Here is a 13175-nt window from a genome sequence, read left to right as displayed (position 1 = left end):
GCGGTAGATGTGGTGTATATGGATTTTAGTAAGGCGTTTGATAAGGTTTCCCATGGTCGGCTACTGCAAAAAATACGGAGGTATGGCATTGAGGGTGAGTTGGAAGTTTGTATTAGGAATTGGCTGGCTGGAAGAAGACAGAGGGTAGTAGTTGATGGTAAAGGTTCATCTTGGAGTGCAGTTACTAGCGGTGTTCTGCAAGGATCATTTTGGGACCATTGCTGTTTGTCATTTTTATAAATGACCTGGAGGAGGGGCTAGAAGGTTGGGTGAGCAAGTTTGCGGATGATACGAAAGTCAGTGGAGTTGTTGACAGTGAGGAAGGATGTGTCAGGTTACAGCGGGATATAGATAAGCTACAGAGCTGGGCAGAAAGGTGGCAAAGGGAGTTCAAATTGGGTAAGTGTGAAGTGATTCACTTTGGTATGAGTAACTAGAAGATGGGGTACTGGGCTAATGGTCGGATACTTGGTAGTGTGGATGAGCAGAGGGATCTTGGTGTCCATGTACACAGATCTCTGAAAGTTGCCACCCAGGTAAACAGTGCTGTGAAGAAGGCATATTTTATTGGTAGAGGAATTGAGTTCCGGAGTCCGAAGTCATGTTGCAGTTGTATAAGACTCTGGTGTGGCCGCATCCGGAGTATTGTGTGCAGTTTTGGTCACCATACTATAGGAAGGATGTGGAGGCACTGCAATGTGTGCAGAGGAGGTTTACCAGGATGTTGCCTGGTATGGTAGGAAGATCGTATGAGGAAAGGCTGAGGCACTTGGGGCTGTTTTCATTGGAGAAAAGAAGGTTTAGGGGTGACTTGATAGAGGTGTACAAGATGATTAGGGGTTTAGATAGGGTTGACCCTGAGAACGTTTTTCCACTATGGAGTTAGCTATTACGAGAGGGCATAGCTTTAAATTAAGGGGTGGTAGGTATAGGACAGATGTTTGGGGTAGATTCTTTACTCAGCGAGTCGTGAGTTCATGGAATGCCTTGCCAGTAGCAGTGGTGGACTCTCCCTCTTTATGGGCATTTAAACGGGAATTGGAGAATAGTGGGCTAGTGTAGGTTAGGTGGGCTTGGATCAGCGCAACATCGAGGGCCAAAGGGTCTGTACTGGGCTGTATTTTTCTATATTCTATGTTTTCAAATAGCCTTTTATTTTCTGACTAGTACATGAGTGATGCAATCTTTGCTTCTCAAATTCCAGTCATAATTTTTTTTTGGCATACTATTATTTGTCCATGAAATATATTTAACTTAAATAATGAGAAGTGAAATAACTCCAAGGACGCCTGTGCATGGGCACAGCGCATAGGCTCTGACCAGCCAGCTCAGAGCCAGTCCCCAGCAATGAAGAGACTCTCGGAGTCTCTTGTTTCCATCGGTCAGCCAGGACTCCCTGATTACTCCAGGTTAGCAATCCCAATCAAATACCTTATAGTCAATGAGCTCCACCGGGCGCTGCTTCCAGTCACGACAAGAAGTCTGTAAAGTATGGAAATAGTTCCCAATATTGTGTCCAAAATATGCAAACTTCAATCAAACTTTTATTTTGGAATAGTTTAGAAACTCAAGGTGCTAATAAGTATAAAACGTAATTTGAGCTTCTCTGGTGACATGTATTGCAAAAGGTTAAAGACTTCGAATTCAGAAACTCTTGTAGATTAATATTACGTGAGTAAGGAAAGTAACTTTTTAAAAAACAATTCTTTTTGTGCAGTAAGCAAGACAATTTTTATATTTTCAATTTTTATTAATGTTAGGTCAATTTTGTTTACTAGCAGTTGGTAGCCCTGCTTAACAAATTCCATGATGTGGAGGTGCCGCTGTTAGCTGGTATTCTACTATTTTAAAAAACTTCCAACAATGGTATTAATAATACTTTGAATGAATTCTGACCAAGAGGTGCAATACTGGAAATAAAAATTTCTATGGTAGTAACGTTGAGAATTCATTTTTGTAATATGTAGTCTTCACCCATTTATTAATGAAAATGAAAGCAGTACATCTGGCATTAATTTGAATAAATTGGTATGATAATTACTCATCAGTTCTTCTACAATCTCAAATAAAAGCATACATCAATATATAAAAAAGTCTAAGCTGCTTTTACATTAATTTTGCTTAATTTCAAAGTTAATTTTTCAATATGGACTTCACGGAGAAAAAAAACTGTAAAATAATATGTTCCTTTAAAATGCTACTGACTTATGCTACTTATTTCACAAACTATGGATAGATTTATAATTTAATTACCAATATAAATATTAACAATGGCAAAAGTATCGAGTATAGAGACAGTCATGTCGGTTTTGTGCCTATTTACACTAAAAGCAATTAGTAGCCCTCTTCATAGAGAACATAAAATGGCAAACATTACATGGATGTGGAAGAAACAGTGTTAAATAGAAACATAGAACATAGGAGCAGACGAAAGCCATTTGGTCCTTCGAGCCTGCCCCAAGATTCATCATGATCATGTCTGATCGTTCAACTCAATAGCCTAGTCCTGCTTTCTCCCCATAATCTTGATCCCGTGCACTCTAAGTGCCATATCTAGCCACCTCGTGAACAGATTCAATACTTTGGCATAAATTACTTCCTGTGGTAGGGAAGAAGTCACATGACACCAGGTTATAGTCCACAAGGTGTATTTGAATTCACAAGCTTTTAGAGCAGTATCCTTTCGTCAGGCGAAGGAAAGAAAAGTATACAGTTTAGAAGTTATAGGCAGAGAGATCAATGGGCAGAGAGAGATCAAAAGATCATACAAATGGTTTGAGTGAAGTGTCGACAGGCCAAATAAAAAGTCTCTACGAGTGATCAAGAGTGCCAAACGGTGAGTAAAGGGTCAACAACTGAGTAGTAAGTGAAGGGATGGCCTACATTCCAATTAATTGAGGCAGAGGGATAATTATAAAGAAAATAGAAGTAAGGTGTAGCTGGAGACAAACTGAATGACTGGACTAACATGATAGGTAAGAGTTGCCTGCCGAGGGTCTAACCACATTAATAAGTAACAACTGTACAAACTAATTAAGGGAGATAGATCATTACAGGTAATCAAGCTGATGGTGTCAAAACAGGACAATATGAAGATCTTATAAATACAGAACAGTATGGTGTGGTTACATGCAGCACGACACAAACTCTAGATCATGGTGGAGGCTGTCTTCACAGTATCAAGCAATTTCCGCTCAGTGATTCGGAGTTATTGTGTCTCTCAAAGGCTGCCTTGGAGGATGTTACCCAAAGGTCAGAGGGTGAGTGTCCTTGACTGCTGGTGTTCCCCGGCTGGGAGGGACCATTCCTGTCCGGCCATTGTTGCGAGGTGTCCATTCATCTGTTGTCGTACCACCTGCATAATCTCACCAATATATCATATCTCGGGGCATCCTTGCCCAAGTGTTGGAGATAAACAACATTGACTGAGTCACAAGAGTATCTGCCGTGTACGTTGTGCATGATATTCCCACATGATGGTAGCATCCATGTCGATGATCTGACATGTGCAGCAGAGATTGCCATGGCAGGGCTGTGTTGTGTTGTGGTCTTTGTTGTCCTGAAAGCTGGGTAGTTTGATGCAAACGATTGTTTAATGTTTGGCAGTTGTTTGAAGGCGAGATGGGAGGGCATATGGATGATCTTGGCAAGATATTTGTTGTCATCGATGACACGTTGAAGGCTGCGAAGTACACGGTGTAGTTTCTTCATTCTGGGCAAGTACACTATAGGTTGTCCCGGGTCTGTTTTCTGAGGAGGTTGTTGCAGTTTGTCACGGTGGCAAGTCAGAACTGGCAATTGATGAATTGAGCATCATATCCCATTCATATGAGAGTGCCCTTCAAAATCTTGAGGCGCCGTTGTGTTTCTCTTTGTATAAGCAGATCCTGTGTATGCGGAGTGATATTATTTGAGGTGAGAAGTGAAATATTAAAAAGGACTGGAGGGGTAACATTTTCATGCAGAGGATGGGACGCATGTGGAATGAGTTACCAGAGGAAGTGACAGAGGCAAACACAATAACATTTAAAAGGCAGCTGGATGGGTGTATGAAACAGAAGAATTTAGGAGGGATTATGGTAATTGGTGGCAAATGTGTTGTTGTCAGATTTGGATATCTTGTCACTGCAGACGAGTTGGACCCAAGAGTCTATTTCAGTGCTGTATGACTCGATGACTATAGTGTGGGCATGTCTTCAGCAAATATGGCCCTTAGACTCTGGAATTCTTGCCCAAGCTCCTTTATCTCTACTTCTTTAAGACACTGTTGAGACATACTTCTTTGAGCTTTTGGTCATCAATCCCAACACGTGATGGATATTTGGTGTGAAATTTTGTTTGAGATTATTCCTGTGAAATGCTTTGGGACCTTTACTACACTAAAGGTGCTAAATTAATAATTAAACTGCGTGGGCAGCTTTTGCTAAGAGAAATCAAAGTTAATGTTTCAGCTCTGGTGATCCTTCCTCAGAACTAGACTTGAAGCATTAACTATGATTTCTCTTCACAGATGCTACCACGTCTACTGAGCTTTTCCAGCAACTTACGTTTTTGTTTCCGATTTATAGCATCAGCAGTTTTTGGGTGAAATGGATAATTAAATAGTGTTGTTATAAAATAATTATGAATCTTTTACAACAGGTGAAAGATTAGCTTGCTAAATAAACATACCATCCTAACTCTTACCCATTGATTCTAAAGAATGTCCCAAAGATTTAACATTGTCATTCATACTCCAGATTTTGAAAAAGGAACATAAGAATGCCCTCACCATTACTACGCATGATTTTAAAATTATCAGGACTTATTGAAGTGCACAGATCCTTGCAAAATGAGCTGGAGTATTTCAATGATTTTGTTCTGAGGAGTTAATACAGATACAGGTGCATTTGTATTCAGGAATAGTGTATATCTATACAGACCAAAGTTCAAACTATACTTTGGATTAAATAGATAAAGCCAATGCATAGAGGACACTAAAGTCACAGATGCAATTAGTTTTAGGCAGTCACAATACAGTGCTCAGTCAGTCAATTTAACAGCACAAAAATGTCACTAATTCAAAGCAGTAATGAAACAGATCTTTCACAAGTGCTAGAATTAGGAGTAGATGAATTTTACTGTTATTACAAAATCAATGAATTATTGCAGCACTGACTAAATCAACTTAGCCCACTGGCTCTGCTAGTTCTAGTATCTAGTGCCAATCTTCTGCCTTTTTCCCCACATCAGTGCACACCATTGCCAACCAAATAGATGTCCAACACCCACTTGAATGCCCTATCTGCTTGATGGGTAAAACATTTTCTTACATCACCCTTGCTTTATTTGCACATCACTTTAAATCTATGCCCTTTAAGCATAGCAAGTTATTTTATAAAAGAAAACTTTGACCATTGTTTAAACTGTTTTGAGTGCCACACAAAGAAATGTAGTTCTAATTCCTCCCATGTTTGGATAAAATTAAAGATGCTTGTATTGTAAACTAATGTGTCTATAAAGATTATTGGAAGTCCATACACTTAATATATTCACTGCTTATTAAAGAAAAAAAGCTGTTAACACGCCTTTATATATCAGCATATCCGACTTACTCTTTTTATAAATTAACAATAGGTACACATTCTAGGATTTCAGGCAGTATTAAACTTCTAAGCCGTGGAAAAAAAGAATTTAAAGATCTCCAGAACTCATTTTATTGACAGATCCAATGGTTTAAATTTTAATTGACAAATGTAGGTGGTGTTTAAAAAATCTATCTGCTCAGTCCAGCAGACTATTTTGGGTCTTCTTCATTTAATGCTCCACTGCATTGGAATGGCATTGATTTAATTCAGAAAGCCAAAACGCTTTTCATTTTTGAGGATAGGTTTCTACGATCATTCCATGGCCCTGAGAAGAGAACATGCAAGATATATCAACAGTTGACGGAGTTATCCTTGAAAATAATTAAGCATGTGAATGCAAAATTATGTGATCTAAACAATTTTTTTTTCCTAAACATAACTCATCATAGCCCTGATTTGCTACGCATCTGGATGCCAGATTATTCAGCAGGGAAAAGGCAACAGATTCGTCTCTATATGAAGGATGAAGTAAAGTGTTGCAGATAGAAAAATCTTTTCTACATGGAAAGATCAATTAATGATTTCAGAAAATGAAACACCTTAGGGTGTGGGCTAAGTTGAACAGCTACCAAGAAAAATAAACTTGCAAATTAGGTGTGATACTGAATGCTGTGCTCTGCAGTGTGAACCCACATTGTTTGTGCATTGAAACAAAATTTATTGGCTCATAGATATGTTATTATTTGAATACAAGGATGGTGTAAACACAAAACTTTGAGAAGAGAATTCAAAAGGTTTTGATGGAAATAAACACCTCGGACTTTTCTTGTACAACAAACTTCATTTTAACCAAAACCTTATGAACCAGCACTCTCAATAAAGCAGCAAAAATTATATACCCGAAGTACTGGAACTTTACTGAATCATCATCGTGATCTCTGCAATCCTCAATTAGTCAGTTGAGGTGAGAGAGAGAAGACTCTCTGCTAGTAAGTTTTAATTAAGGCAAAGTTTCATTATTTACAGCATGAATTATTTAATAAAGTATAACAGTGATATGTACACCCCCTGTAATACTTTTATTATTTAATGTTTTTTTTACATCGATTATATGGAGCTCTGGATCAACTTCAAAGTGTGGCACTGGAAAAGCAGATCAGACAGCATCCGAGGTGCAGGATAGGCAACGTTTTGGGCATAAGCCCTTCATCAAGGACATGGGGTGGATGAGTCGGTTGCATAGGCAAGTGCTGAGCAAGGAGACATGGCTGTAGTAGTGGGTCTGCTTCGGGATGTGGTTGAAGAGCTTCAGGGCAGAGGAGGTAATCTGGGGGATGCAGTGGGAGAGAGACTCACTTAGATCCTTGGGGAGAGAGGAGAAGTTCTTCAATGTGGGGATCCTTGGAAGAGGCTTCGCTGTAAGGTTTCCAGTGACTAAGAGAAAGTAGGACTGCAAATGCTGGACAGTCAGAGTTGAAACGTGTGGAGCTGGAAAAGCACAGCAAGTCAGGCAGCATCTGAGGAACAGGAGAATCGCGCTTCGGGCATAAGCCCTTCATCAGGGATGTTACATTTCAGGTGTCAGTTAATAAAATGTTTCCTATATTAGACTATCCTTGTATCAATACATGACAGTGGTATTTGTAAAGAATACCTGAGGACTAATAGTAAACTACAAAATTCTAATGTAATTTTCAGCAAATCAGAATTTAATATTTCAGATGACTCTAAAGACTGCTCTAAAAAATGAATGAGCCAAATTTATAGCATCATGAATCAAAGTTCGCTGGACAGCAAATGTTTTAGGGTACCATTGTAAAAATAGCTTTCACAGTCAGCTATAGTGTTGTAACATGGACCGCTCAAGAAAGTTGCCTGAGGCTGGAATTGAATACAGATCCCTGGCACTGTGAGGCAACAGTGCTAACCATGAAGACATTGTGTGAAAGATTTATTAACTATTGTAAAGTTGAAACATACAAAATAAAAAATAAAAGCCAAACCTGTCCTCCAGCAGCACAAGCTGCAACAAGTGCATACTGTCCACCTTCCTTCATCAGTCTGTGAGCAGCTGTTGTCACAAGGCGGCAACCAGTGGCACCAAAAGGATGTCCCAGAGACAGCGAACCACCCCAGCAGTTAAACTTTTCCATTTTAGGAACACCAACCTAGCAAAATTATAGAAAATCTTACAATGCATAATAAATTGAAAGCTATATGTAAAAGAAAATATTAAATACCTCACTGTAATTTTCATTATGCAAAAGATTTCAAAAGATATCTTAATGAATTAACCCTTCTGATTTCACTGCCTACTAGTCATCGAAACCCAGTTTGGCAAAAATTATATAAAAAAAAAGAGTAGCTAGCCAGAACATCCCCCTCTTTGAAGAGGAAGGCATTGCTTCCCCAATAGCAAACAGTATCATTTTCCCGATTTTGTCCCCACACCCTTGTCTTTACCATTCCCGACACATTACATGACAACATGCCGTATGCAGTTTTGTCTGCCATGCGTACATCAGAACTTCAGTTCAAAAATCTGTGAAGTATATCATTTCAGAAGGGGGCTCTTTTTCAGATTGGCGATCTGTGAAAAGTAGGGCTCAGTGCTAGGACCAAAACTGTGTACAATATATATTAATGCCTTGGAGGAAGAGAGGAATGTACTGTATCCAAATTTACAGACAACACAAAAATAGGTGGAAAGGAAGGTTGTGAGAGGTATGCAAACAGTTTACCAAGAGATATTGATAGGTTAAATAAGTGGGCAATAGGTTAGAAAATGTGAAGGGAGAACAAACGAACAAAGTGGAAATAAACGGCAGAAAGCCGCATCATAAAGAATCATAGAATCCCTACAATGCGGAAACAGCCCATTCAGCCCCATCAAGTCCACACCTACCCTCTAAAGAGCATCCCACTCAGACCTGCCTCTCCATCCTACCCCTGCATTTCCCATGGCCAGTCTACCTAACCTGAACAAAGACCAAAGAAAATTTACAGCCCAGGAACAGGCCCTTCAGCCCTCCAAGCTTGAGCGGATCAAAGTCTATTGTCTAAACCTGTCACCCAATTCCCAAGCATCTGTATCCCTCTGCTCCCCACCAATTCATGCATCTGTCAAGACGCATCTTAAATGAATCTACCGTGCCTGCCTCTACCACCTCTGCTGGCAACGCGTTCCAGACACCCACCAACTTCTGTGTGAAGTACTTGCCGTGTGTATCCCCCTCAAACTTTCCACCTCTCACCTTGTAAGTTTGACCTCTCGTTATGGAATCCTTCACCCTGGGAAAAAGCTTATCTCTATTTATCCTGTCTATACCCTTCATGATTTTATAGACCTCAATCAGGTCCCTCCCTCAATCTCCTTTTCTCTAATAAAAATAAACCTAACCTACTTAACCTCTCTTCATAACTAGCACCTTCCATACCAGGCAACATCCTTGTAAACCTTCTCTGCACCCTCTCCAAAGCGTCCATATCCTTTTGGTAATGTGGCAACCAGAACTGTACACAGTATTCTAAATGCAGCCAAACTAATGTCTTGTACAATTTTAACATAACTTGCCAGCTCATATAATCAATACCATGTCCAATGAAGGCAAGCATACCATATGCCTTCTTGATCACTCTATCCACCTGTGCAGCAACCTTCAGGGCACAAATGGACCTGCACTTCCAGATCTCACTGCCCATCAACTTTTCCCAAGGCTCTTCCATTCATTGTATAATTTGCTCTAGAATTAGACTTGCCTAAATGCATCACCTCAAATTTGTCTGGATTGAACTCCATATTGAACCTGCATATCTTTGGACTATGGGAGGTAATTGGAGCACCCAGAGGAAACCCATGCAGGCATAGGGGATGTGTGCAAACTCTACACAGTTGCCTGAGGCTGGAATTGAACACAGAAAAGAAAAGGGGGAGAGAGAGAGAGAGAGAGAGAGAGGGAGCGAGAGAGAGAGAGAGAGAGAGCAAGCGAGAGCGAAAAAAAAGGGTGTTATTTGTGTGGTTTGCTGGTCATTAGGCAGAGGAAGAGATCAGATATGCTGAATAGGGTGAGTAATTTGTTCTGAGTTTAATAGGATTACAATGGAAGGAGAACTTGGGCCCTTGCAATACGAGGTAGGGACACTTTGTTTGTGTTCACTTTGTGTGTTCAGGTGGAGTAGTTGCCCAGAGGAAGTTTGAACAGTGTCTGGCATCTTTGCTTCTGCTTCAGAGTCAGCACCACTTTCCATTTGGAAGCCTGCCAACACCAAAAGCCTTACAGCCAACCAGGGAACTGACTGAAGGTTATGTGCCGTGGCTTGGCTGACTGGGTGAAATGTAGAGCAGCAGTTGGGAAGCAAAACAGACAGCAGGGAAGAGGGGCAGGGGGCACTCCTCTGGCGCCCCCTCTAGTTGTGAAATTTCCTGAGCTGGAGACTCTCCTTGGGCTTGGCTTCTTCTCAGCATCTAGAACTTGGCTTGACTGGCAAAAGGATGCAGAAAGTGGAAGATTTGCTCCGCTCCTGCTCAGGAGGTTACTCAATCATTTTTTTCAAAATCAGACTAGTGAAGTATGTTTGGGCAACAGGCTTGATTTACTGCCCTCAGTGATGGCTGCAGCCTCTCACTGAATCCCACCACTATGGTGCACCTTGGCCAAAGGGAATACCAGGACCAGTGCTGCTGGGCTGTACATTTGTGGGCATGAAATTGGAGATCTCGGGACGGAGCTGGAGTGGGGCAGGAATGGAGATCTGCAACCGAAAAAAAGTACAGGACTAAAGATCAAGGAATAGAGTTGGGACAGAAACATGTAGGATTCATAGAATCATTGAATCTCTACACAGTGAGGAAGCAGGCTATTTGGCCCATCAAGTTTACAGTGACCCTGTGAAGAGCATCACATCCAGACCCACCCAGATACCCCCCCAACCCCCCCCCCCCTCCACCCTATCCCTGTAACCTGCATTTCACATGGCTAATCTACTCAGCTTGCACATTCCTGGACAATATGGGCAATTTATCATGGCCAATCTACCTAACTTGCACATCTTCAGACTGTTGAAGGAAACTGGAGCACCTGGAGAAAACCCACACACATTGGAGGAGAATGTGCAAGCGCCATGTGGCCTGAGAGTGTAATTGAACCCTGGTCCGTGGATCTGTGAGGCAGCAACGCTAACCACTGAACCACCATGCCAATTCTTAAAGGGCTTGACAGGGTAATTGCTGAGAGGATGCTTCCTCTCATGGAAGAGCCGAATGAGAGGGTACTGTGTCAGGAAAAAGGGGTGCCAATTTGAGACTAAGATGAGGAGGAACTTCTTCCCTTAGCAGGTTGAGTGTCTCTGGAACTCTTTGCACAAAAAGCTGTGGGATAAATCCTTGAGCATTTTTAAGACTGCGATAGATAGATTCTCGCTCAGTCAGGGAATCAAGGGTTACAGGGGAAAAGGGCAAGGAAGTGGATGAGACACATTTTGGATCAGTCATGATCCTACTGAATGACACAGCAAGCTCAAGGGGTGAAATGGCCTTCTCCTGTTCTTATTTTTTTTGGTCCATTGGAGCTGTGGACAGGCTCATGATGGAGCATCTGTGATCCTCAGGATGTTGTGGACAGTATATTTCAGGAGCTGGTCACAACAGAAGTAATAGCTGTACAAGCAGGAAAGTGTTGGGTGACCACCAGGAAGACTAAGCATGGGCATGTAGTGCACGATGACACCAAAACTGGTGTCATTGCTACTGAGGACGATGGTCTCCTGCTACAGTAGGATACGGATTAGCTATTAAAGAGGGCAGAGCAATGGCAGAGGGAATTTAATTCTGAAATGAGAGGTGAAGTATGGGAGGTCTACTAAGGGAAGGATCTATAAAATGAATAAGGAGGTACTTAGGGAGTAATGAGGAACAAAGGGACCTTGGTATACAAGTCAATAATTTCCCCAACGATGTCAGCGTAGGTAGACGTGGTGGTGAAAGCAGCATACATAATGATTGTGCCTTCATTAGCCAGGACATAGAATATATGAGCAAGGAAGACTATTACAACTCCATAAAACATTGGTTTGGCTACAGATGAAATACCGTGTGCAGTTCTGATCACTACGCCATCAGATGGACGTGACCGCACTGGAGAGGTTGCAGAGGAAAGTCAATAGGATGTTGCTCAGGATGGAAAGTCTCAGTTACGAGAAAAGATAGGTTAGGCTTGTTTTCCTTGGAGCAGAGGCGGCTAACAGCTGGGGGGGTGGGGGAGGGAATTGAATTGAGATATACAAGATAACAAAAGGCATAGATAGAGTAAATTATGAGAATCTTTTCTGTAAGCAGATATGTCTAAGAGCAGAGGACATAAGTTTAAACTGAGAACTGAGTGGTTTAGAGTGGATCTGGGGAAATCTTATTTCATTAGGAGGGTGGTAGAAATCGGAAACATGCTACCTGAGATGATGGTGGAAGCAGTTACTCTTGCAACATTTAAGAAGCATCTGGATGAGCACTTAAAACGCCATGGTGGGCTATCGGCCAAGTGTAGATAAATGGGATTCATACAGTTGGTTGTTTGGACATAATGAACCGAAGGGCCTGTTTCTCAGCGGTAAGACTCTAAAACGGCAAGTTCAATTGAAACATACCCTTGATTTTCTACCCATATAGGTCTTTGCAAACCAGTCAGAATCCATAGCTTTCATATTAGAGAGGATCTGTGCCTGTTCAAAAAAAAAAGTAAATTTAAGTTAATGCTATTCTAAGCAAAAGAATATAAAGAGTCATCGGTATGGACACCACTTCTGATGCAACACTAAATCTCACAGTAATAATACAATACTTTGATAGAGATCCTAAGTAATTTCAGATAAAATGGAAGCCAATCCTTACAAAGTCTTCTCAAAAGAGGTTTGGTTTTAGAAAAAATGTAAATCAACTATTTCATATAATTATCACTCAACAGCAAAACCAAACAAGATACATCCTACTATTAATTGAGAATATTTCAATTAGTAAAGGCCTACTTACAACATGTGACAGTGTGAAAGAATTTACTAATGTCCCTTGTCAAGCTGTCCCAAAACAGCAATGACACAGGAATCTAACAATGAAAAATTGCCTGGTATATCCTGCCCACAAAACACTGGATAAATCTAGTCCACCCATTTACTTGACTCCCAACTGTTAGTAAACCAATGAATTTGTTGTGCTGCCATAGTCTTACCAGACCATAGGGGCTGCTTTCTCATCAGACAGAAGTACCTGGTGGTGATTTAATCTGAGGGCCACCAGACCTCAAGTGAGGAAAAAGGTTGAGAAGGGAGAGTCCTTCATGGTAATCTCAAACTGGTGATGGGAATTGGCATCACAGCTAACTGAGCTAATTGATTCCCAAACCATGGGTGGCATGGTGGCACAGTGGTTAGCACTGCTGCTTCACAGCGCCAGAGACCTGGGTTCAATTTCCGCCTCAGGCGACTGACTGTGTGGAGTTTGCACATTCTCCCCATGTCTGTGCGGGTTTCCTCCTGGTGCTCCGGTTTCCTCCCACAGTCCAAAAATGTGCAGGTCAGGTGAATTGGCCATGCTAAATTGCCCGTAGTGTTAGGTAAGGG

The 13175-nt window shown here is 41.2% G+C and overlaps 2 protein-coding genes across 4 annotated transcripts in view; both read right to left on the bottom strand.

Annotated features, from left to right (window-relative positions):
• Positions 1-3711, bottom strand: part of LOC140454466 (uncharacterized) — a 65350-nt gene extending 61639 nt beyond the window's left edge. Inside the window, exon 1 of the mRNA XM_072549234.1 lies at positions 3370-3711. Within this exon, the coding sequence (XP_072405335.1) occupies positions 3370-3711 (342 nt within the window). The remainder of the gene's footprint in view (positions 1-3369) is intronic.
• A 1971-nt stretch (positions 3712-5682) lies between these two features.
• The window catches only part of hadhb (hydroxyacyl-CoA dehydrogenase trifunctional multienzyme complex subunit beta), a 66365-nt gene continuing 58872 nt past the window's right edge, over positions 5683-13175 (bottom strand). For all 3 annotated transcript variants that reach the window (XM_072563414.1, XM_072563420.1, XM_072563430.1), the window contains exons 14-16: positions 12207-12281; positions 7571-7735; positions 5683-5892 (exon numbers count right to left, since the gene is read on the bottom strand). In XM_072563414.1, coding sequence (XP_072419515.1) covers positions 5854-5892; positions 7571-7735; positions 12207-12281 — 279 coding nt within the window. In that variant the 3' untranslated portion in view covers positions 5683-5853. The remainder of the gene's footprint in view (positions 5893-7570; positions 7736-12206; positions 12282-13175) is intronic.

Source organism: Chiloscyllium punctatum, chromosome 3 (assembly GCF_047496795.1).
Source record: "Chiloscyllium punctatum isolate Juve2018m chromosome 3, sChiPun1.3, whole genome shotgun sequence".
Classification (NCBI taxonomy): Eukaryota; Metazoa; Chordata; class Chondrichthyes; order Orectolobiformes; family Hemiscylliidae; genus Chiloscyllium; species Chiloscyllium punctatum.
Note: the sequence above shows the minus strand (reverse complement) of the source record. Positions and strands in the feature narration are given on the sequence as shown.